Source organism: Acartia tonsa, chromosome 7 (assembly GCF_053477335.1).
Source record: "Acartia tonsa isolate MP-2025a chromosome 7, ASM5347733v1, whole genome shotgun sequence".
NCBI classification, from domain to species: Eukaryota; Metazoa; Arthropoda; class Copepoda; order Calanoida; family Acartiidae; genus Acartia; species Acartia tonsa.
Window position 1 is genome coordinate 19,675,417 of NC_137266.1, and position 27,056 is coordinate 19,702,472.

Consider the following 27,056-nt stretch of genomic DNA (forward strand, 5'->3'; position numbering starts at 1 on the left):
ATTCTTGTACCCATGACAAATGTTTTTATGACAAATATAATTTATAACAAATTTATGTGAAATATATCTTTATGTGAAAAATTCTTTAATGAGAAAATTTTTTATGTGAAATGTATCTTTATGTAAAATGTTTCTGTTAAAATTTTTTTTATGTGAAGTGTATCTTTATGCCAAATATACCTTTATTTGAAATGTACCTTTATGTGAAATGTTCCTTTATGTCAAACATACCTTTATGTCAAATGTACCTTTATGTGAAATGTAACTTTATGTGAAATGTACCTTTATGCCAAATGTACCTTTATGTGAAATGTACCTTTATGTCAAACGTACCTTTATGTGAAATGTACCTTTATGTGAAATGTACCTTTATGTGAAATGTACCTTTATGTGAAATGTACCTTTATGTGAAGTGTACCTTTATGCCAAATGTACCTTTATGTCAAATGTACCTTTATGTGAAACGTTTTTATGTAAAGTGTACCTTTATGTTAAATGTACCTTTATGTGAAATGTTTTTATTTCAAATGTACCTTTATGTGAAATGATTTTATGTCAAATGTTTTATGTGAAATGAATTAATGGCAAATGATATTATGTCAAATATTACTGATCCCTTTAGAAGACAAATTGAATAAAAATGCCAACGTGTTCTAAAAACAGTAGGTTTTCAAATCTTTCAGTCATAAACCGGGTTTGGCTATAATAATAACTTATAACTAACCCAACAAATTGCAAATGAGATAACATTATTGTTAAAATTATAGTTTAAGGTTTAACAATGTTAAACTTGGTTTCATGATCCCGACTGTATGAACTTGCAAGTTGTTTTATGTCAATGTGTGGTCATTCATTCTTGCTAAATAAACATAAAATGTACATTGTACAGTCAAAGTTGAAAAAGTTACTATTTTTAAAAGGTTACTTAAATTATGTCTTTTATTTCCAACCACCTTTGAATAATAAAAAAGCTGTTTATAAACCAAACTCTTATGTTTTGGTATTTTCTGCCTTTAAAATTAAATGGATACAAAAAATAAAGGAAAAAATCTCATTGGTTTTTTTTATCTCGCATGATACCTTTAATACAAAAATATATATTATTTTTTAACATAAACCAAAATAAGTTTATCTAGTTATTTTTATTCAATTTTTTTGCAAGTTAAAACTGACATAGTGTCAATTTACAAAATAGGAATGAAAAAATATTGTCCCTAAAAATAGATTTATTTTCTAGATGGTTAGTCATTCACAACAATTCATACAATTAAAAAGGATTTCAGCTACAGATCCTGTAGTATAGATGTATATACAGACAACTACCTCCCTTCCTTTTTCAAAGACCTGTTTCGTCTGCTTTTGAGTTATTTTCTGCTACTTAGCTGTGTTAATATAAACGACACCATTGGTTGATTTTCAATGACCCAATAAAAAGGTTGCACAGGGCGGTTGCGATGGGGAGATACAACTAGTTATTTTAACCTTTCTCCATCTAGTGTTTTACTCTTATATTTCACCAGAAGAAGATTTGGTCAAATAAGTCAAAGTTAGCTTTATCCTGAGAAATTAAAATATTTATTTATGATATTGATGAACTGAAATAAAATCCGACTCTTTCATACCAAATTTGAACACTTTCTGACTAAATTCCTCAATTATAAATTATTCCTATTGGCCAAATTAATGTATTGGGGATCTAGTCTTTCTATATTTATTGTCCCTAGAAGTATATTGATGTATTCCCTATTGAAAAAGTAATATTTGTCTAGGTCACTTAATGTAAGCAAATAGAAAACGTGTAGTGGCTTTAAATCCTGGATTTTAAGGGATAAGACAATCAACGATAAATAGATGCTCAACCAAATATGATAAACAATGATAAAAAAAATATATTTTTTTAAAGCTTTGAAATTTCAGAATTTTTGGGTAAATAAAATTGAAATTGAAATTTGCCTTCCACCCAGAGGGGGTTATAAGCCACAATGTGATAATTAACTCCCATACACTCCCCCCCCCCCCCCCCCCCCCCCACCCGACAAACCCATAATTTACTTCTTGAGGTGTAGGGGTGATGGTACCCTCTCCCACAATATTCAAAACTTTTGTTGAAACTATGAGAAGTTACATTGTAAATGAGAACCATGTCGGTTCAGCGGTCAGCGAGATCCCTCGGAACAAACAGACATCCTGTTACTTTTATAAAAGAATTAAAAAATCTATTTGTTTTGCAATAATTTGAACTGTTTATGCATGCGCTAACGCCAAGTTCTAAATAAAATATCAGTTTCAATTAAAATTGTGCAAGCAAAATTTAGCAACAAAACATCCATAAAAATGACACTCTACAATTTTATTCAAATCAAACTATTAATAAATAATAATCTTTTAGTGTATTGGATAAATGTTTATAATGGCCAAATTTTAACTTTATGTTAATCATGATATTTTCATATAATTAAAAAAAATCCCTTTATCGGGTATAGTCCCTGTCGTAACAACGCCTCTGAAGGGGCGTTTCGTCTTATTTTCACAGTAGCATTTCTCCTATTTCTAGTCCCTGCATGGGGCTATAACCTGTGAAATTACGAAGAAACGCCCCTTAAGCGGGGTTGTCATGAAAAGGCCTCTACCCAAAATATCTTATGTGTAACCAGTACATAGTCGAATAAAGACAAGTCGTAAATAGTAATTGAATAGTATACACCCCTTTCGGTAATTGTAGCCTTACTTAAAAGTCCTTCCCCAATTTTACATTTTTATTTTTTAGGGGGTAGGTTGGGGTATCAATCCTTAGACCCCCACTAAAGTGTCACTACCTACATAATTATTAGTCAAATTCTAGCAGAGTCCTTAGAACAATTTTTTAGAAAAAGAGTGCTTCTTTAAAGGGAATAAAGACAAAATATGCAAATAAGGTCCGCCGTCTCTAATTATGCATATCTCTGATATTGGATAATTAGTTTACAATATAATATTTGAGCTGATAAATAAGAATATTCATTACAAAACAAGGACAATCTTGCCATAAGTAAGTGCATTTAAAAGATAAAGGCTAATAACACTTTATGTAAAAAACAATATGTATGAGAATAGCTGAGAATCTTTAGATACAATAGAGCACTAAAATTAAGGTGGTTGTGTGAGAAATTCGTACTCTTCGCCTAACACCTGGAGAGCTTTTAACCCTGGGTTGCCCTAACCCTGTAGGTCTTTCCAGTACGTAATATAACCTAACCTTAACAAATGGGAAAATATTAAGGTCGGACGAGGTATAAAAAATGTCTTGCTACATAAATAAATAAAGATTTTGTATTTCATATTTACTGACTAAGCTGACTAATAATAAAATAAAAAAAAACTGAATTATGCTTACATTTCAAATAATTAACCTTAATATATTTTACATTTAATTAAGGTTAATGTTATGTAATTATTTCTGGATTTCAGGTAATAAAATGTCTCACTGAATACTATAAAAAAATATCCTGAAGTATCAAGTAAAGAAAAGTAATAAACCCTCCTTACACTATTTTTCAGTGTTTAATTAGGATTGGGCATTTTTATTATGTTTATTTTTTTTACAGTTCAGATAAACTGCAATTATGTTTGATTTTGAAAGTTGAGGTACGGTTGTAGTTCATGGAGTAAGGGAGGGGATAATGGGCAATAAATTCAATTTAAGAGTTTTTGTTGAAAGGCTATGAAATCCAGATTTATCCAGAAAATTTGAAGACAATTGTAAAGAGTGTGTTAATAAAATTTAGAAAACTATAAAATCAGAAAAGAGTTCCAAGTAAAAATGCATTCATTTGAAAATTAGATTAATTGTGCATCAGACTGACGTATCCATTCTGTAATTAATTACTAGAAAAATCTCCCTGGAACTCTTTCAACCAATATTCCTACAGTTTAAATGCCACTATAAATTTAAGGGTTATTAGATTGTTTATTACACAAATATCACAATAAAGTTTTTATCTATGAAATTATATTTTTTGGAGAAAAAAAATTTTAAAACCAGCTATCCCATAACAAATATATCCGTCTACTAAATTCAAAACTAACACAGCGAGTTAGGTTCATTTGATGCGCTAGTGTCCCAAAGTCAGTCAGAACCTGCTAAATTCTTGGACATTCTCTTAAGGCCAGAACCCAAGGTCTGAGACTCCTAAAAATTGAATATTCGATCCGTTGTCCCCTCCCTTACTCCCTAGTTATAGTTAGGCCGCTGTTAATTAAATATAGATATTGCCTAGATTATTAATCAATTAATATAATTCACTTCAAATAAGTTTATTTTACAAATTTTGTTTCATATATTCAAAAAATAGCTTTGCCTATAAGCTATTGCAATTATGAGAAATAAGTTTAAAATGTTTTAAATTGCATTGGTAATTTAGTTATTTTTATTTAAAGTGGGTACAATTTTGTCTCACAAAAAAGTTAAGGGGATTTATATCTGGGATCTGTCTGTGAAAATGCAAGCTTATTCTCAATTACACCTATATATAACATGCCCAATTGAAAATAGGATAAAACATCATTTTAGACACAGAGATCAAAGAAATAAGCAGAACATATAAAGATCAATTGAGTGAGGCAAAGTGTTAAACCTAAAAACTTACAGCCTATGTAAAAGATCCCTTTACAGGATTTCTAGCTGCATATATTTAAGAAAAAAGTAGCAGGCTGTCTTTCTATCTGTGTGGTTACCGAAGGATCGCGCTAACTCGTGAACCGATATGGTTCTCCTTTACCAGTAGCTTTTCATGGTCCACATTTTACTTTTTTCTTCTAAAAATAATATTGAAAGGGCGGGGGGCTTCCCTCGTCTTAAGTGCCTCTACTTAGATATAAAAAAAAAACAATAAGATAGATAAATATTTTAAATTCAAGTGAAAATTCTATTTAATAAATTAATTTGTAACCTCCTGCTTATAATTTCTTTCTTCATTTGTTTGTAACTTAAGTTATAAGAATGTTAAAGCAAGATTGCACCTAAGAATGTTTAAATTCTTCAAGATTTCACATTGCAAAAAAATTAAAATCAAATTTTTACTTTTTATTTATACTTTATCATTATTTGATCATATAAACAACAACCCCTGTTTGAAAAATATTCTTAATTTGGATTTTAAATAAAACCTTATTTCTGTAAAAAAAAAAGTCATTAAGAAAAAGCAATATTGAGCATACATATATTCGTCCTGCGTTTTAGTTTTATCCCTTAAAGAAAAGTAACTTTACTAAAAGGTTTGAAAACAAAATTTTAAAATTGTGTACATTTTCATCTATATTTGGACCATCAAAGACATTGTAATTTAGACCATTAAATCACATAAAACTTTTTTTCTAAAAGGATAAGACAATGGACGATGTATTGTACATCCCCCATTATAAAATTACCCCTTACATAACTTTTAGTCACTCAACTTAATAAACCAACTAATCAAAATTCAAAAACAGTCCTCGAAGTTGTTGAGCCAACGAATAAGAAAACACTATTATAAACTTTGGGGACTAATAGTAATAAACAGACAATATCTCCTCCATACCTGTGGTAAAATTAATCTATATTTCTTTACTTTCAGGTGAATTATCCTTTAAAATGTGCAAAATTTGAGACACTCGGCATAGTACTTGATGCGTGCCCTTTACTAGTTTGTAGCGCAGCTACTATACAACTACGGTAATATTGCACGTCCGTCCGACAGTATGTCATTGAAAGATCATTGGTACTTTTCATCAAAATGTCAGAAACCCTCCCATTGATATGTATTTTTAAAAATTTAGTATATGAAGGAGGTTTAGTTATGCCGGAACCCTGCGGGGCCTCTTGAGCACTAACCCAGTGGGGCTTCCTTGTACCACATATAAACTAACCTGACTTGCTCTTAAGCTAAATAAAGACACACGTACAATTACCCACCTTTATTTTAAATATATCGCAACAAAGAAGGTTGGGGGTTTCTGTGCTTGATTGGAAACTTAAAGGGAAATTGCCATATACTTTTATCATTTTTACGACTATGACCTTTTGAATGCGCTACCTTTGGACAAAGTTATTCTTGTTTTAGACTTTAGGTGATGTTTAAACTTAAAGGATTTATAAGGTATTTTATGTTTCCAGATGGATGTTTAAAATGCGTAACTTTCCATTTGGGGTAAACAAGTACGAAAAATTACAAAAGTACAGACTTTGAAAATAGTAGTTATATGACAAATGATACTTGTTTACGTTTAGGCATAAAAATGCACCAAGAAAGTTAGATAAATATAAATTAAAATTTTAACTTTTTTTTCACTATTCCTTTTGATCTTTTGTGATTTTTAAACTAAGAAATTAAAACAATTGCATCAACAGTAAAATAAGAATCCTTTTATAAAAATAACAGGATGTATGTGGGTCTGTCCCTTTGTATGTGATCTCGCCAACCACTAGACCAAAATGGTTCTTCTTTACAGTAAAGCCTCTTAATGGGCCCTGGGAAGGTTTGTAACTACTTTGGGTAGGGTCCCTTAACTCTCTCAAATTATATCGCCCCTAGAAAAGACACCACAACCCCACTTAGTTTTACTTTTAAAAACCATAAAGTGAGGTGGTAGGCCTCTAGAGGCGTAGCCTCTAGTATAAGACACACAAAAAAAATAAAATCTATTTTTTTTTTCAAAAAAAGAAAGAAATATACATATTTTAGATTGTTTACTATGCAAACATGAATTCTATCTTTCTTGTTTATTTCAATTTTCTTGTGTAAAGAAGCTAAATCAAGAACAGCAAATATTTGTAAACCTTTATTATACCATTTCTTATTTGCAAGGGATACAGGGATTCTGGATATTACACTGCAAGATAAATCTAACGTTGCTTAAAAATTTCAGCAGTAATTGATTCTAATGTTAATCAATAATCTTATTTCTTTTCTCTGTCCCTAAATGAAATAAAAAATTCGCAAGCAATCTAAATATAATTTTAAAGTAGAGTTTCTGTTTAATTCTTTATTGAAGGCCGTAAATATACTTTGATTTGATTTGTAAATAATTTGATTGCACGTTCTTTGTCTCTATTAATCTAACTATTAAATTTGTCTGTGTAATTACATTTTAGTCATAATAAAACAGCTTAATCAAATTTTGAAGGAAGTTAATTTTCTGTATTACCTTAATTGCTTGTTTTTCACTTTACCATATTTAACATTGCTCTTAAGTACCAAGAAAACAACTTCTTAATAACATTTCCTTAAGTGTGTTTGTGTGTGTGTGTTTGTGTGTGTGTTTCTGTGTGTTTGTGTGTGTGTTTCTGTGTGCATGTTTGCAAAATAAATAAGCAAATTGAGAAACCGTGCAGAATATTTGTTCACAGGCTTAGGTTTAGAACAGGGCTCGGCAGCTGCGCCCAAGCCGCGCATCAACCTCAATTTTAAACCTGCTTGTAGGCAAATAAGTAAATTCCGAAAAGATGGATTGTTTGTTTGGGAACAGGTTTAGACATCAAGCTTAATTCTAAAGTTTGATATGATTATTTCACTGAGGTTTACATACGACTGACGTGCGGCTGCCGAGCCCATGTTTAGAAGGATGTTCTGCGTTTAAATTCTGTCAGTAAGTCCTCTTGTTTAATGTAGCAACTTTTTTTGATTAACGGATCTTAAGGATCTATAAATTCTTAAACCCTATGGGTTTAATTGATTTTTGGATGAAAACTAACAAGCAAAAAACATTTTTTTAAATTTTCTACAGTAGTAAAGTCCCTTTTAAAAGAATGCAATCGAAATAAGCACTCTTTGAAGTGTTTGTAAATATATAGGTGTATTGCATTTGCAACCAACTTTAAAAGCATAAAAAAACATTGCTTAAGATAAATGCTTTTCCAAGAGTAAATACGGAAATCCTATATGAAAGTTTGCATCTGGTGGTTAAACATAAAATTCACACATATATTTGTGAATTTGTATATATAATTTAATTTTTATTTATTTAAGACAATATTGTCAGAATACTACTTTTCCCCCCGCTGGGTGCCCTAACCCCACGGGGGTTATACCTTTACCTATTCTAATATAACCAGGGGCGTCCAAGCTTTTTTTTTTAGGGGGGGTAAAAAATTTTAGGGGGGGGGGTAATTCGTGTTTGGGGGGGGTAAAATGGCGCGCGAAGCGCGCCGAAATTTTTTTTTACCCCCCCCAAAATTTTTATCCCGGGGGTAAAATTTGATTGGGGGGGGGGGGGGGTAAATACTCCCCCCAAATCTGTTGGGGGGGGTAATTACCCCCCCCAAACTAATTTACCCCGGGGGTAAAATTTTTGGGGGGGGTAATTTAATTATGTAAAAAAAGCACCTACCTAATCTATTAAGTTAATAAGTACTATCCTATAACATAAAGTAGTAAGTAAGGTTTATTTGACTATAGCTTCAGATTTCATTACTTTTAATACTGAGTTCTCCTTTTTAGGAAAGCTTCACATAGATCCCATGATGGTTCCACACTATTATAGGTCAATCCTTTGAGTGGTTTTAGGCTATTTTTCTCCTCCCTTTTTACCCTTTAGAAAACACGAGTTCTTAGATGCTAAGGGCGCCACTACTATTCAAATATATATTTAGTAGTATCTCATTCTTTAGAACATAAAAATACAATAATTAACTCACTAACCAATGAACCAATATGATTATACTTTAAAGTGAAGCGTCTTATAGGTCCTGGTAAGTTTTATAACTAGTTTTGAGACACCTTGACATCCTCCCAAAAGAAATCGCCTATAGAAATTCTTTTTCATTATTTAATGAAACATTTAATTTAGTTAGGTATCTATTTTATGGAATCTTCAGTGCTTTACAATTACATCATAGATCCCCCCCTCCAAAAAAAAAATTTCAGTAAAATTTTTTTTTTAAGAACATTCAATTTGGGGGGGGGTAAATACCCCCCCCAAAAAATTTTTTTTTAAAGAACATTTATTTTGGGGGGGGTAATTACCCCCCCCCCAAAATGGTTTGGGGGGGGTAAATACCCCCCCCCCCCAAAATCGTTGGGGGTGCCTACGGCACCCCCAAGGTAGGGGTAATTTTTTTTTGGGGGGGGTATTGTTCAAAAAATTTTGGGGGTGCCAAATGGCCCATTACCCCCCCCCTTGGACGCCTATGAATATAACCTTAACTAAAAAAGTTTAAAACAATAATGCACGAAAGCTACCATCCCCATTAAAATCTTATTTATTCAAATGAAATACCAAATGAAATATCATTAGAAAAACTATCTAAGACCCCGTTTGTGCTTTCCATTGCAAGACCCATACGCCCTTCAATCTGATACCTAATTCTGAAATGTATCTAACCTTTAGTTTGGCTGATGAGACTTCTGACATGTCTCAGAATATGTCTGGTGACCTTTACAGGCGCTGATACCAGGCTGAAATCTTCGTGCGAGGCAAAAAGACCGTCCTAAATTAATATTAATAAGTTCTAGACTAAATAAATATTATATAACTATAATATTGTCACTTCACAAAAACAGTTAAGATAGATTAAATCAAATTTTGACACAAATGGACAAATGAAAACCCCTGTTTTAAAGGTCCATGGGACCAAACGAATTCGGATAATGCAAAAGGTATGAAAAGACAAATAAACATATCAAGATGATAAAATAAACGAACAAGTTATATTTACCTTCGCTTCCCTCATCTGTTTGACAAATAGCAAATAAGTTGTTCTTGGTTTCACCTAAAATAAAACAGTTACATGAGGTAAACAATGAGATTGAGCAGGTATCATTTTTTTATTTATTTTATTTTCTATTTGATGTTAATTAAACTAAAGATGTATCGGTTTTTCTTAAAGTGCATAATCATTTACAGAAACATCAACCCCCTTATTTTGAAATAAATATTTAAAAGTGGAAGGGATAATTTTCTGTTGGTTTGTTTATTAAAATGAAAAAAACATAGCAGTTAATTTTTTCTCTAATCTTAAAAACTACTTTAAGAATAAGAAAAATTGAATTATAGGATTAATAAAGTTGATAGCTTTGTACCTTCGTTGACATAGGGCAGTTTCCATCAATAACACTTGTTGTCGGAACTTCTAACCTGAGATACTTGGACTGGAGACCTTCTGGACTTGCCTGCACATACAATTTTATTTAATAGTTACATTATATATCGTAGTATAAACAGCTTTCCACGGATAGTAAAAAGAAAAATTAAAAGATTATTTCAGTTTCGTTGGCTTCGATGCTCTACTTGAAAAATATATCTGATACGCCTTTAAAATTCTGAAGACGATGTTTTAATTAGTGTTATGTCAGATTTATAATTCGGCTTGACGGTTATGTCTTTGTTTTTGAGGGAAGATTTAAATCAGTCATGATTATCTAATTACACTTGTATGCCCATCCATACACCTAAGTCGTAATATGAATAGGGCTGATATTTTTTATTGTGTAATTTTGGAAACATTCAAAACTATAATTAACAGAAAACGAATAAAATTATTTAAAAAGAAGAAAAAAACTTCACAATGCAATTTATTAAGTGTGTTAAAAACTCAATTTGTCAAAGTCAAAGAGACAGAATAAATTATTTTGATTCATCTCAAGGTTTTGAAATACTAAATAGTTTGTAAATCACATCAATCAATAAATTTCAAGGTTCTACAGAATGAATTAGCAGTAAGCAGTTGCTTGTTTTTAATTGCAAGGATGAAAAGAAAGTAAAATTGGTTAATATGTTTTGTTTTACAAGTTTGTATATATGTTTTTTTTTGTTTTAAAGTAACTCTAATACAAAGAAACTAGAGATACGGAAAGTGTCCTGTGTGACCTCATAAAAATTCATCTGAATCTATCTCTTTTTTAGGGGTTTCCTTTCCTACTTCTTCTCTCATCCTTCCTTTTTAATTGTAATTTTATAACGTCACATTTGACACTTTTCGTATAGCCCATTAGTTGTAGTCCTAACTATAAGTGGCTATCCATATTCTTCAAACCTAAACTAAATAGCAAGCTGTAAAAATATAAATTTATTGTATAAAATTATGCTTTGTCTTATCTTAAGAGTGTCACTTTCTCCCTGCAAGCAGATTTGAAGTGCGAAATCCTAATTGTGCATTTAATCACATTCTCATTAAGATTTTTGGCGTCCGAGTTTTTACACAATTTGGCTAAAAATCATTCGCCTGTTGGGCGCTATCCCTCAAACTGTTAGTGGGACACATAAACTCTGGGCCGAACCCCTTTATTACCTGTAGAAAAAAAGTTTTTGTCATGCTAATTTTAGGCAATGACCAAAAGGTCCTAGAAGCCTGCAGGACTAAGGTCTTATGTTCATACTGCTAGGAGCTACAAGTTTTTGAAAGTAGGGGTATTTGAAGGCTCATTAAAAGCTATCATAGGAATTATACTGCTGTTTTTTCCATGTAATTAAAAGCGTCTGTGAGAAAGTTTATATAAGGAAAAGAGAATATTATTATAGCATTTATGTCTATATTTTCATTGATTACTTGACAGTATTAATATACTATTAGCGTTACAAAATTACAAAAATATTTGTATTTTAGTATTTATTCACGGCTACGACCCTAAAGGCCTCCATTTCAAATTTTAGTTTCACAGAAGAAGTAATACATTTTTTTGTGGGGTTACTTTTCATGGAAAGGTTGTAGTGACCTTCCCTAAAATAGCTGTAAACCTTCTCAGAACCCTTTAGAAGCTACACTGTAAAGGAGAATTATATCGATTTAGTGGTTAGCAAGATCCTTTGGTACAGACAGACACATAGACATCCTTTTATATAGGGATATCGGTTTGCTTAAAAAATAATTAAGGTAAAATAATACTTACATATAAAAGTTTTTGTATCCTAAATGTGGCCAGGTAACCATCTTCCTGGGGCGATGATCTAAAAATATAGTTAATTATTATCTCACTAGGGGGCACTATTTAAAACTTTGGATAATGGAAAGAAAACGAAGTTGCGGGTTTCGTCGTATTTTCACAGTAGTCTAGCTCCTATTTCTAGCCCCTGCGGGGCAATTATTAACATTTACTTAACTTAACCTAACAAAATAACCTTCAAAAGCTACTGTCAAAATATAATGAAACCCGCAACTTCGTTTCTTTCCATGACCCAAAAACTATTTCCATCACACTCACGATTTATAATTAGACGGTTAAATCAAGTTTATAAAATGATAAATTGTAATGTATATTCTTTTAAAACTATTTTTTTAGAAAAATCACAATTTACCCTAATCTTTTATCTTAATCTAGAAAATCGAGAATTTTTATTCTTCATTATGAGCCAATATGATATTGTAAATTAAATTTAAAAACATTTTGTATAAATTTAATGAACGGGGGAAAAGTTTAGTCATTATAACTTATTTTTTTTATCTACATTTTAAACATTTTCTAAAAATATTTATCTGACACGTAGATAAATAATCTGAATTGAGGAATTTAATTTTACAAATTATGGCACATTCATAGCATCTGATTTGATGTGATATGATCCATGACGTTAACAAATACTTTATTTATCACAGCTTAATAGAGAACGGACGTCTAAAAAAATATTTCAATCAGAAAAAAATCAAAAAATTAATTATTCTTTTTTTCAGTAAGCCAGAGAACTTTCAACTTCAATAATACTTATCATGTTTCTATTATGTAAAAATTCAAAAGTAAAAAGGTTAATTTTGCCTGGAAGAATTAAAAGAAATTTGCAAATAAAGATTTTAAAATAAGTTTTATCATTGAAAATTTCAGATTGAACATTTATTTTTTAAATAATGAATAATTAAACCTTTTATATCCTTTATATTCTTGAAAAAACAGCGGAATCTGGGATATTCCCTTTAATCCTATATTTTAAAAATGGCAGTCATTATCAGACAGATATTCAAATTATTTAACCTTTTTGATAAATATATGATATCATCCAGAATCATCAAAAATTAAAATCGATGATGTTAAAAAATGAAGCAGCTTATAGTGCCCATAAAAAAATTATGTCATACAATACAATACAACAAGATCAGATACATCAAGACTCTCCTCTAGAGATGTATTTACCTGGAAGCTAGAACAGCCTTGATAACAAGATCTAATTCATCATGGCCTTACTCTAGAGATGTATTTACCTGGAAGCTAGAACAGCCCTTATAACAAGATCTGATTCATCAAGACTCTCCTCTAGAGATGTATTTACCTGGAAGCTAGAACAGCCCTTATAACAAGATCTGATTCATCAAGACTCTAGAGGTGTATTTACCTGGAAGCTAGAACAGCCTTGATAACAAGATCAGATTCATCAAGACTCTAGAGGTGTATTTACCTTAAAGCTAGAACAGTCTTGATAACAAGATATGATTCACCAAGACTCTAGAGGTGTATTTACCTGGAAGCTATAACAGCCTTGATAACAAGATCTGATTCATCAAGACTCTAGAGGTGTATTTACCTTAAAGCTAGAACACTCTTGATAACAAGATCTGATTCATCAAGACTCTCCTCTAGAGATGTATTTACCTGGAAGCTAGAACAGCCCTTATAACAAGATCTGATTCATCAAGACTCTAGAGGTGTATTTACCTGGAAGCTAGAACAGCCTTGATAACAAGATCAGATTCATCAAGACTCTAGAGGTGTATTTACCTTAAAGCTAGAACAGTCTTGATAACAAGATATGATTCACCAAGACTCTAGAGGTGTATTTACCTGGAAGCTATAACAGCCTTGATAACAAGATCTGATTCATCAAGACTCTAGAGATGTATTTACCTGGAGGCTAGTACAGCCTTGATATTAAGATCTAATTCATCAAGACTCTCCTCTAGAGATGTATTTACCTGGAAGCTAAAACAGCCTTGATAACAAGATCTGATTCATCAAGACTCTAGAGGTGTATTTACCTGGAAGCTAGAACAGCCTTGATAACAAGATCTGATTCATCAAGACTCTAGAGGTGTATTTACCTTTAAGCTAGAACAGTCTTGATAACAAGATATGATTCACCAAGATTCTCCTCTAGAGATGTATTTACCTGGATGCTAGAACAGCCATGATAACAAGATCTGATTCATCAAGACTCTAGAGGTGTATTTACCTGGAAGCTAGAACAGCCTTGATAACAAGATCTGATTCATCAAGACTCTAGAGGTGTATTTACCTGGAAGCTAGAACAGCCTTGATAACAAGATATGATTCATCAAGACTCTCCTCTAGGGATGTATTTACCTGGAAGCTAAAACTGCCTTGATAACAAGATCTGAATCATCATGACTCTCCTTTAGAGATGTATTTACCTGGAAGCTAGAACAGCCTTGATAACAAGATATGATTCATCAAGACTCTCCTCTAGAGATGTATTTACCTGGAAGCTAGAACAGCCTTGATAACAAGATCTGATTCAACAAGACTCTAGAGGTGTATTTACCTGGAAGCTAGAACAGCCTTGATAACAAGATCTGATTCATCAAGATTCTCCTCTAGTAGAGAACTGCACTCTAACCTAAAACATAAAAAAAATGATTAACAACAATTCCCAATATCTTCTCTCCGACTATTTACACTTTGATGCAAGGCTAACCGCTTGTGATTTCCAGAGAAGTTGTATACTGGTTTTTGGAATAGGTATAAGTTGTATACAGCCAACAACCCCCCTTATCAAATTACTTCTTGATTGCAATTATTTTAGTCATTAATATTCATTTTAAAATTGTATGATAGATGCAGTAAAATTACTATGTATATTGTATAATCTACATTCATATTAATATTCACATTTTGTGCATCTCTATAGCAATAACTATAGTTATTAATAATAAACTTATACACTTTACATACACGAGAATAAGTCTTGTGTCGCTATTAGTTGTAGAATCGCATCTAATAATTGCAGATTTGTTCAGCGAGTGTAAAGTATTAATGCACTAATATGTCCATGCTTGGCAAGAATAAATACCATATAAGAATGCAAATAATAATCTTATTTTGTCATATTAACAGGGATTAAAAAGAATATTTATCAGAATTTTCAGTAGCATTAGTAGAGAAGCTACTATATTAATAGGATATGTCCATCCGACCGTCCGTCACAGAAAACGTTCAAAATAATTCTTGTTTATCGATGGAAATTAGAAATTTTAATGATCATGTTTACAATTTAAACAATAAACATGCCATAATACTGGTTCTAACAATAAAAACAGCTACACATCAATCCAATATGGCATTACAATTTTTTCTTACAATCACTAAAAGACTTTACTTAGAAAAAAAATCTTTCTAAAAAAGTAATGTACTATAATTTTCTAATAATATCCTATTCCTCTTATCTTTGGCATAATAAATAAATATATGCGGATAAGTTGATATAAGAAAGAGAGAGAGAGAGACAAAGAAGGAGAGAGAAAGAGAGAGAGAGAGAGAGAGGAGAGAGAGAGGAGAGAGAGAGGAGAGAGAGAGAGAGAAAGAGAGAGAGAGAGAGAAAGAGAGAGAGAGAGAGAGAGAGAGAGAGAGAAAGAGAGAGAGAGAGAGAGAGAGAGAGAGAGAGAGAGAGAGAGAGAGAGACAGAGAGAGAGACAGAGACAGAGAGAGAGACAGAGAGAGAGACAGAGAGAGAGAGAGAGATACAGAGATACAGAGAGAGAGAGACAGAGAGAGAGAGAGATAGGGCCCAGACAATAATTTCTTAACATAACTGCGGTAAGAATGATAAAACTAGTGTTAGGATGGTTTTAGTCAGTTTGACTTTCACAAAACATTTGATCACTTGTTTTTTTACTTAATTCGAAAAAATTACTGTTTTAATGACTTCATCCAAAAGATTACCAATTATTAAAGACAGCTTTAACGAATAACATAGTAATATAACATTTATATTTGTAAAAATAAATTTATTAAATATTTAAAGGTATCCTTTCATATAAGAACAAATTTACTGCTTCTACATATTTATCTCGGGAAACAACTAATTTTAAGTATAGTATACTAGAAATAGGAGAAAAGCTACTGTGAAAAATACGAAGAATCGCTCCTTATGGAGGGATGTCGTGGAAAGGACTATACCCCTAATTTTCTTATTACAATAACCCTATGAATCAAAGCTTTTGACATTAAAAATCAATAAGATTTGAATAATTGCTTTTTAATCATTTACAATATTTTTTCTAAACTTGCTGAACATTTTCAATTTGTGAAAATCCGCCTGCAGCCTAAATGGTATTTGTTTTGTGTGTTTGTGTTTGGTAGTGTCCATGTACACGTCCAGTCAACGTCAACACACAATTTCAGACACATTTGGGTCACACACACACACACACACACACTCAAACACACACACACAAACACACACAAACAGACAACACTAGATAAAGATATTACACCCAAGAAATTGTTGGTATTGTCCATGGAATTTAATCAACATCCCCCTTCCAGACAACATTTTTTATGAAATAAGTTTGTAATGGAATTCATAAGGTCATAATTTATCCTTATATACAACTAATAGAATGTCTATATGCATAAGTTAGTGTTGGATCTCGTTGAACCGACATGGTTCTATTAACAGTTGATCTTCTTATAGGTACAGGGAAGATTTATAACTATTTTAGGGGGGGGGGGGGGGTAGCTCCACACTTTCAAGATAAATCGCCCCTAAAAAAATGTTTACCCTTTCTTTTTAAAACAAAAATCGGAAGAGGATGTTGACTCCCCCCACCCCCCCCCCCCTCCCATTAACCTCAATTGCCCCAAGATGCTATTAGGTGCCGTTGGTTAGCAAAAAAAACCTCAGCTTGTATTAAAAATGACTTTAAATTCTGCAATAATATTGAAGCTTATTGTTATGAAAACAGTAATGCCATTTTTTTGGATTTTTTTTGGGGGGGGGGGGAATATTTTTTTCTGTCTGGACTTTCGTTATTCACTTCTTTCAAACCCTCCCACAAGATAGCTGAAAATCTTTTCAGGACATATGATAAGCTACACCGTGGAACCTAATTGGTTCATCAATTTGAAATGACCTTTGGTACAGACAGACAGAAGCACAGATCCTGTTATTTTATAGAAGAACTAGCGGCTACGCCCCTAGAGGCCTCTAGTGGCACTTTAAATGTTTTTTTTTTAATATGTCTATGTTGCGTTTGACGTTTATGTTTGCGTTGAACTCTCTTTCTAAAATCGAGAACGTAAAAAATTTCGATTTTTTGTGATTTCTCTTGGGAGGGTGGTGGTACCCTCCCCAAAAATAGTTAAGAACCTTCCCGGGACATATGAGAATCTACCCTGTTAAGGAGAACCCGATCGGTTCAGCGGTTAGCGAGATCCCTCGGTACAGACACACAGACAAACATCCTGTTACTTTAGTATAAGAATTATTGATTTATGTAAAAGGGCGGAAGAGGCGAATCTCGATACATTACACGAAGCTTGGACGTCCTTTTGTCATGTTATCATGTAATATATGGCTGGTCTGGATATAACCTGCAAGGAAATTGACCAAATCTTGCAGAAAGTACAAATGGAATAAGCCAATATGAAAATGTACTTGCACACATTGGGGTTTTGTTTCGCCAACAAATCTGAGCAGATTTTGCACAATTGGCACAAAATACTTGCTTACAAGAAAGATATCATTTTGCAATAAACTGATAACATTAAAGTACTGCGGGTTTAAGTTCTACATTTAGGATATGTCTGTCCGTCCTTAGCGGACAGTTATGATCTTTAATATAGTTATCTAATATCGTCATAAAGCTTCCAAACCTTTTGATGTTATTTCTTTTACAATATAAAGTTTTGTAACAATTTAAACACATCTCAAATCATTACTAGAAAGCCTGTACTTAATACTTGAGTTATATTACCTCAAAAAAATTATATGATAAGATTATCCTATATATTTCATATGGTAATTCTTAGGTCGATTGAGTATAATGATAAAGACTAGACGTTTTAACTTTAATATTAAATTAAATGTAACGATTTTTTTCAGATTTTTTTTCAATATTGATATGATATTACAACTTTCAAATTTTGACATTTGAATAGAAAAAACTCTTTCTTGTTTTTCCATTTAATTATAAAATTAACTTTAATTGATGAATGTAAGAGAAGCTTTGCTCGTAACTAGGACAGGGAGCGATACCTTTCAAATAACTTGAGTGTTATGACTATTCTGGCATTTTTGTATGCATGGACGAGTTTTAGTATCTCATACATAACATGCACTAACATTATACAGGGGGAAAAAGTAGACATATAATTATATTACAAAGAATATAATTTTTTTCTAATTTCAATTGTTATTTTGACTGTCTGTATGTCTGATCTCACTCACCACTGAACCGTTAAGGATCTCTTATTAGGTGAGGCTTCTAATAGGTCTCTGGAAAAGTTTTAACTATTCTGGGGAAAGTAAATCACGACTAGAAAAAGCTGCTGGTATAATTTAAATATGACATACATAACTTTAAAAGTAAAATCAAAAAAAATATAGATAAACAGACAAAGTGAGTTATAAAGTAGATGTTCAGTTGTCAGAAAAAGAAAGATAGAAGAAAATATACCAAAAATCAAATACTTTATGATAAAGTTTTTTGAAGCATGGACAACAGACACACAGACAAAATAGTATATAGACAATGCGCACAGGCCATATGAACTTTCACTGAAAATTTCAACTGTATATATTACATAGTAGCCGAGAAAATCACATTCTAAACATAACGTTAATGACTGACTAACTTACAGACAGAATGAGGAATGTACTGGTGGACGCACGGGCTTACGTAAAGACAAAGTGAATAATCAGGTAGATTTGCTACTAAAATCTTTAACAAAAGAAGACTATGCTCGTACAATTAATGAAATAAATTGAAAAATAAAATAATAAACATAAATTCAATAAAATTAAACTCCAAGAAAATCTGGAAGAAAAGAATGAATGTGTAACTTGTTCATTAATGTGTAGTGATGCATACAAAAGTAGAAAATAGTTGGAAAAAAGTACATAATTGACAGGGAGTGAGAGGACAATGGACTGTAAATTACAAAGTACCAAAGTTTTAGACCATGTTTGTTGGCCCAAAAAATTGTTTTTTATTGAATTTTAAATGTTAATTTCTTAATTTGTACTGTCCTAAATTTTCAATCAATAACTTTAATCTACAGAAGGGTATTTTTATTAATCATTCATTGGGGATGTACACCAATTTACCGTCCAATGTCTTATCCGTCAGGATTCCTGAAAATTTGTAAAAAGTAAAGTTTATTTCAATGTGAAATGTCTGAATGTTTAAATTTGGCAAACTACTATGAAGCACCAAATTAAGACAAGGATGGAATTTTGCATTGTTGTTGTGTAGTCTACCATTCATGTTACATGCAATTTTTATTTCCATGACACAAAGTAAAAAAAAAACTGTCCGAAGAAAATGTTAGATCTCGCTAATGTCCATGGACGAATTATAAAAAATTATAAAATCGTGATTTAAGTCTTCTCGGCTATATTATATGAAGTAGGGCGAATAAATCTACCTACCTCAAATATGATATTTTTTGGGATGATATCTCGAACATAATTGACTTCTAAAAATTATATAACCATCTAAAACCCGTCAATTATTTAAATTTTAACTATCTATTATATAAAGGGGTAGTTTTTTTGTCTGTAATTTTAAATTTTGATTTCTACTGAACCATTTGATTTCTAAGGAAAGCTTCACAATGATCCCAGGATAGTTTTAGGCTCTTTATTTACAGATCTAAGTCGTAGGTGGTATGACTATTTTTCTACCATTTCCTACCCCTTTTAATACAAAGCCCCCGGGTTCTAAGGGCGCAGTCGCTAGTATTGTATAAAAGAATATGAAAGGATATCCTTATAGTCTTGCAGAATAAGACTTCAAATTGTTGCTGTTTTACTTTAAAAGAGTTTTTAACAATTGAAATAATAGCTTGACATTTCTCCCAGAACGGAAAGAATGCCAAACTACGTATTTTGCTCGACGTAAAAGTACTTTTAAAAGATTTAAATCATTTTTTGTTACGTTATTAAGTGCATGATTTGACCCATTTAAAAAGTGTATGTTAATAGTAACAGAATGTCTTTCTGTCTGTCTATGTGTCTGAATTCCCCCCCCCCCCCCAAAAAAAAAAGGAATTTTTTTCTTTTAAACTTTTATTTTAAAACAAAAATGGAAAGTGTAAGGTCGTTTAGCTGTCTCCCCTTCTCTTAGTAGGAATCAAGGGACGTAGCCACTATTAATAAACTATTAATACAAATAAATAAACTATATTATAAATAAACGAAGGAAAGTTATTTCCAAAAGTTGCACGGCAAAAATAAGCTTTTTTAAATGAAGATTATCTTAGAAAAACTAATAGTGAAATAGAATACTTTTATTTTTGGAAAATAATAGATATCTTTTTAAATAGTAAATTAGTTTTGAAGCATGCTTGACATACTAAGCAAATTATATACAAAAGTTTTACCCTTCTATCTTAAATAGAAGCTGAGAAAACAACGTTTCCCTTTATCATTACGGACTGACGGGAAGACAGACAAAGGGAATTATAGAGTAGGTTCGCTAAATATAATATGATATGGGGTCAGATTAGAAAAAAGATTAAAACTATTTTCTTTGAAAAAAAGAATAAAACTTAAAAAGAAACGTATAGAGTTTATGCAATAGCTTTTTAAAAAAAAAAAAAAAAGTAGAAAGAGAAAACAAATTTATTTAAAATAAAAATTGAGCAAAGACTCCGGAAAATAGGAGAATTATACCGGCAAACAAACATGACTAAACGTTGCTAATTTTATTTAAACACTTTCCCCTAATAAACTTCTCTCCAATTTTCCGTCCCTTAGATGTCTTTTATGCAAATTTTAAGGTTATCGCATAATATTGCAAAAATAGCAAAACAGCTAATATTCACATTTATTTACATAAACGAGAGCTATAACCAGTAATATAGTTTTATAGCTGGATTAACTACTACCGACTTCTTGGGGCTTTGTCCAAAAAGGAATTTAAAAATAAATTAAGTAACTCTGGTGGTGCAACCACTATATTTCAAATAATTTTTTTTAAATTGAGGGGGATTTTTTTTGTTTTTTTAGAGGTTGGGGGTGTCCAACCTCTCAAAGAAAATAGCTTAAAACCACCACAGGACAAGTAGATATATTCCCTGAAGAGTAGAATCCAATCGGTTCAGTGGTTACCTAGATCTTAAGGGACGGACAGACAAACATCAAGCTACTTTGTATTACAGATATGTTTGCTTACATAATAACATGTGTTATATTAAATAATGTAACCTATCTACTTAAAAGCTATGCCTATTTACAAAAGCAATTTATTTTATTGGCTTTTTTGTAGGAAGATCAGATTTTTATTTCTACATTTTGTACCCTTAGGGAGAAAAGAGAAAAAAAGAGAAGAAAAAAACTGACTTACACTAATAATGCTTATTCAAGAGGAAAGAGAAAGGTTATGGGCAGAACATTATACAACAAAGATCAAAACATTCATGAAAGCATAGCTCAACATTAACAATCAGATGTAGGTAAAGTAAGTTAACAATGAAATTAATTTTACTTTACAGAAATTAGATAATTATAAAAACCCAACAAGTGTAGAGATGCTACGCCTATTCATGCCTTATCACATAGGAATCATTATTTAAATTATCAAATTAATAATATGATTTTCTTGCAGGTAAAATTTCAAAAGTAAAATGTGTCAAACGGAATTTTAGATAGTATGTTATCGATTACAAAAAGGTAAGAATCATAATACTAAGTTTGAAATAATATGACGATTCTAACATACGTTACTCCCCACAGACAGACACCATAATAGAAAGGTTTTGCTTTTAACAATATACACGTTTCTTAAAGTGCATTTTTTAGGATTTAATGCTTATTTTTCTACAGGCCTAACAAAAAATAGGCAATATCTAACTAATTAGAAAATCCGCAACTTTTTTTCTGAATTCTAGCGGAAAAATGCTGATAGGATTTCAAATTAATTAGAATTTGTTACACTTTCAAATTAAAAGCGATACATCATACACATAATAGCAAATTTTTTTTTAAAAATTTGAATGAAACATAATACAGCCAAAAGAAGCACTTTTTTCTTACACCCCCGAACCAAAAAAAAATCTTTTTGGGATAGTTGGGATGGTTGCCCCGTGAATAATAAACTTTTTGAAAGATTAAAATTAAAGCAATGAATGCCTTTCAATGTTTATTTGCACATAATGGAAAATTTCTGAATTTCTGAAAGCTTTTTTAGAGTGCATGCATCAAATCTCAAGAATTGAAAAGTGATTTTCTGATGGAAAAGCTTCGGTCAAAATAATGGAACTAATAGCCACGGACAAGCAATTTAATTAATTGGTAATTAATGAGATTTCATTTTGTTGGAGAAATTAATAAATTTACATAAAGCCCTATTTTGATTTTATTAATAAAAATAGAAATATTTTTTGATGGTGTAGAACAACTTAGTAATTCAATATATATGTAAATTGTGTTTCAACCATTGAATTGGTAACGTATCAAGTTTGAGTCTGGACCAAACCACTTCATACTAGAAACATTAAAAATGGAACCTACTGCTGCTATATCAGATGCGGGATATCATTAGTAAGATTAATGGCCTATAATTATATGGTTTAGACTTCCAGATAAAGGCTATGCAATCAAAGGGCTGGTTGTCTGTTGGCTGTTACTTTAATAATACTCCAGGTGTGTTTGTGCATAAAATAATGCCATGCATCATATTGTTGACTTACTTGTGACTTTATCCTGCCTCTAACTTGTAAGTCAATAGTGACATGATGCAGCATACGACTGCCGAGCTGCCTACCAGGAAAATTTTTTACCTGGAAGAGTTGACTGGTATTGTTGAGTGTACAAGGATGAGATACACAATCAGGTACAGTGGATTCCATCTTTCCTGGATTAAGAAACAAATATAAATACTTCAAATAGTAAGTTGTAAAAAATATTTTATGGAAATTTTTTTTTGTGAATGTATTTTCATTGCTAGTTTCTTAAAATCTATTATTTTACTATCTAACTAACATTTTAAATATCCCTTTTTTCTTTTTCTGAATAGAATATCAGAAAAAGAAATAGTTATAGGAGAATATTCACACAAAAAATCACCCGTTTATCTTGAATAACAAACGAGCAAACAACATTTTCCTCAAAATGTTACGGACAGACGGACAGAGAAAGTGAATTACATAGAGTAGATTCGCTACTAAAATAAAATCTTTACCTTTAAATGTTTATATAACTGCCCTTGTCTGTTGGGCCTTATTGCTTTTTCACTGGTATTATCTTGATGTTCTTTAGATGCATCGGTTACAATATTAGGAGTATCTTTCATCATATATTCTTTCGCAGATTTTCTTTGGCTGTATGCTGTCATGACTTTGTTGCAGTTGCTGTTTGTTACAGCGGTTTGGCAGTAAGAACTTTTTATTATTGGACTCATTTGGGGGCTGTTTTTGGTAACATTTGATTGACTTTTATTGTTTATGTGTTCAGCTGATTTACTTATTGCTGATTGCTGACAAATTTTGTTGTTTTGCTGACAAGATAAGCTGACATCTCTGTCAGCAGCTTCTTTTCTTTTGGTAACCATGTCTGAAAATAAAAATTATGATACAAATATCGCGTTTCATTATATTTTTGAGGATTATATTCTTTAGTCCAAAAAATAAGAATAGTTTTATTTTTGTGAGAGAGCTTTTCTAATAAAGGGTATATCTTTTCATGAAACAAAGGCTAACCATACTCAACTGACAATAACTTCTTGGTTATCACTTAAAAATCTATTATCATAAATAGCTTTAAACTTTCATTGACTTTTTATTTTTTATTGGGTTGCTAAAAAAATTTTACTTACAATACCTGCCAAAAATATTTTTGTTGTTGTCATTATAATTATAATTCATAATATATGAAAATAATCGCCCCTTTTTATAACCTAAGTTTTTCCATTAAAGTAATATATAAATCTATTGTTTTTCCTTTAATTTTGGGACAATGCTGTTTGAAAGAATTTGAATTAATTAGTATCCTATTATTGTAATCCTTCTTGTAATCTTGATATCCATGCGCCCCACTTTCATTTCAAGTGCAATACTATACTAGTACTAAATACTATCACAAATAAAGAGATAGCACAATTGGTTATATCTGAACATTTCTTTAATATAATTTTTCAGTAATAAGTTTGTTGCAATTAAAGTTGTCTTTAACATCCATAACTGTAACTCATCTCCATAAATATATATTTACTAAGGGCATAACAACAATCAAAGTTACTTAATTAGATTAATTAAATCATAGTCTGAGCAGAAAATAAAAATCCTTTATCCATGACAGAAATACATTTTCCTACATCAAAAATGCAGAATAAAAGTACACACACACGCGTCCTACACCCACACTCACACACACACCCATACCCTCACACACACACACACATACATAATGTTGGGCGCATTAATTGAAGATGCAGCTTTAGATAATCAACACTTTTGACCTGACTGCAAGCTGGATGACAAGGATATATGTACGAGTAGGAAAATTTCAATTCTCGGTGCTTTCCCTTAAAGTGCCCATCGAGCACTAAACCCCCTTCTCCATAGTTTTAAAATAAATGGAAAAATATCGTAGGGGAAATGGGTTTCCTATGCTTACTCCTGCTGGGGGGCCCTAACCCTTCAGGGCTACCCGTTACCCAATATAACCGAACCTAACCTGACATAAAGAATAAACAAACGAAAATTGATTTAAAAATCTGAGTGTAGGGTTAGTTTAAAACAATGTATACTAATAGTTTTTTAAAACCTTAAACAAAATTTCTGTCCCGTTTCACAATTGAAAATATTCAATTTAATGTGGTATTTCATAAATATATATTTATATATTGCCTACTTTTATCTGTAACCTTGGAAGCTATACATTTACACCAGTCATTTGAAAAAGAGCATTCCAATTTTCTTAATTGGGTTACACTTTTTATTCAAGACAGTTTAACGTCATATTATTAGAAATAATTAACTTCAAATTTTGATAGGGGTATTCGATTTTAATCTTATTAATCTTATAAGACAAAACTAACTAATTTATTTCTCTTAACTATTTGACTCATGACAAGGAAAATTCAACTGCTAAACTGTCTGGAATACCCAGAATTAGGAAGCTGTAACGAAACCTTGAAAACCTCAACCAATATCAAGTCTATTGTTACTAACAATTCAACCATAGCCGCCTTAATTTGACCAATAACATAGCTTTAAGTTAAAGTTGTAACTGACAGTATGTCAACAAACAAAGCTTTTTAGTGGAAATTAAAATAAAAAATTAAAGAATAAAACCAGTTTTGTTAGACCTGAGGGGCCGAAGGACCGGACCAACAAAACCATGTTTTTAATTTCGTAATTTTTATTCTCGTATTTGTGAAAAATTGTCTGTAATTCGATGCTATACATGATTTTTCAGTATGGCTGATAACCGGATCTAATTAACCGGATATTAATCGGTTTCAAAGCCGTACTGGAAAATATATATTATCATTTTGCATAAATTCACAATAGGTTGACAGACAGTCTAGGTTTTAAACATCTTGCATTTTTAAACTTACTTAGTGTTTGCTTGTAAAGTCTATATATAAACGTCAGCAAACCTTTTAAATGAAAGAATAGTTTTCAAAATAGAATATTATCCATTGGATTAGAACCGGTTCTAGGACATGATGAAAAAGCATGTATTGCATCGCATTATAAAATTTTTATTTTATTTTCAATAATAAAATATAAACATTTAGGCCTGGGCTAACAAAACTAGACTTAATCTTAATATTTTTAATTTACTATGCGCGGAAAGCTGTCTAATTCTATAGTGCGTTGTTAAAAATAATGATTACCATTATGATTTTTTTTAGCACCGAAAATTAAGCTCTCTATTTCAACTTTAAAAAAAGTAAGAAAAAATGGAAAAATTTAGAAAAGCAATATTTACCTGATATTGTTACATGCCACTAAACAATTTTTTTTCTTTTTAATTGTTTGTTATTTATCTCAAAATTTCAATTGATTCACTTAAAAGTTCAAATTTTTTCTTCAAAAAGTTTGTGATATTGTATGTTTTAGTTTGTTACTTTGACGCGCCCAGGTGATTTTCTGTGTCCTACATGTAAACGCAAATTTGCATACACACACACACACACACACACACACTCTCTCCTTTGATATTTAGATATGCAGGACAGATGTAGAAAAGGAGGGATTAGCCTCACCTCCCTTCGTCTCCTTTGCCCGTCTCCTAAATGTCTTCACTTCCTAAAGAAGTTTTTTTTCTTTAAATTTCGTGTGTGCTTGAGAAATTGTCCACGCGAACCTTGTTTTTATGTCACTTATGGGCACATACACGCGTTTATAATTATTGCATACATATATATATTATGTACATACAATATTAATTAATAATTTCACATTAACAGTCAATTTTTATAACATTTTTGGTGATATTGTTGTGTTCTAAAGTCAAATATCACTGCTTGAACATGATTCTGGAAAATGCCCGGTATATTTAGTTGCTCTGAAGGACGTGTCTTGTGCCAGGTTCAGAAAGATACTCCGAGAGAATATTCTTGGGGGTAACTCTGGATAGGAAAGCTTTTCACACACTTATACACACTCACACACACACATATTCGCCTGGCTCTGAGAGGAGAAAACTCAAATTTATAAGGATAATATTTTTTGAAGATTTAGATTTAAAGGGAAGTTTTACTTCTTTAAGATTAAGGGGTTATAAAATTTCTATTTTAACTCGTACAAATTTTTACTACTTCTGCTTACCAGTTTGACAAAATTAGGCTTAGTTTATTTAGTTTTTAACCTTCAAATATCTCTTGTTTTGAATTTTGACCCTTCGTATGAGTGGTTTCCATCACAGTTCCTAATCGATCACATAAACCCTTATTTTGACAAGGGGAGGGCAATTATATAAATATTTGA

The 27,056-nt window shown here is 31.4% G+C and overlaps 1 protein-coding gene across 1 annotated transcript in view; it reads right to left on the bottom strand.

The window, feature by feature from the left end:
* The window catches only part of LOC145325019 (uncharacterized), a 39,440-nt gene extending 12,765 nt beyond the window's left edge, over positions 1 to 26,675 (bottom strand). Inside the window, exons 1-8 of the mRNA XM_080167811.1 lie at positions 26,056 to 26,675; positions 23,300 to 23,670; positions 22,899 to 22,972; positions 14,437 to 14,511; positions 11,841 to 11,898; positions 10,035 to 10,124; positions 9,671 to 9,724; positions 9,337 to 9,442 (exon numbers count right to left, since the gene is read on the bottom strand). Coding sequence (XP_080023937.1) covers positions 9,337 to 9,442; positions 9,671 to 9,724; positions 10,035 to 10,124; positions 11,841 to 11,898; positions 14,437 to 14,511; positions 22,899 to 22,972; positions 23,300 to 23,668 — 826 coding nt within the window. The 5' untranslated portion in view covers positions 23,669 to 23,670; positions 26,056 to 26,675. The remainder of the gene's footprint in view (positions 1 to 9,336; positions 9,443 to 9,670; positions 9,725 to 10,034; positions 10,125 to 11,840; positions 11,899 to 14,436; positions 14,512 to 22,898; positions 22,973 to 23,299; positions 23,671 to 26,055) is intronic.
* Positions 26,676 to 27,056: the final 381 nt, after the last annotated feature.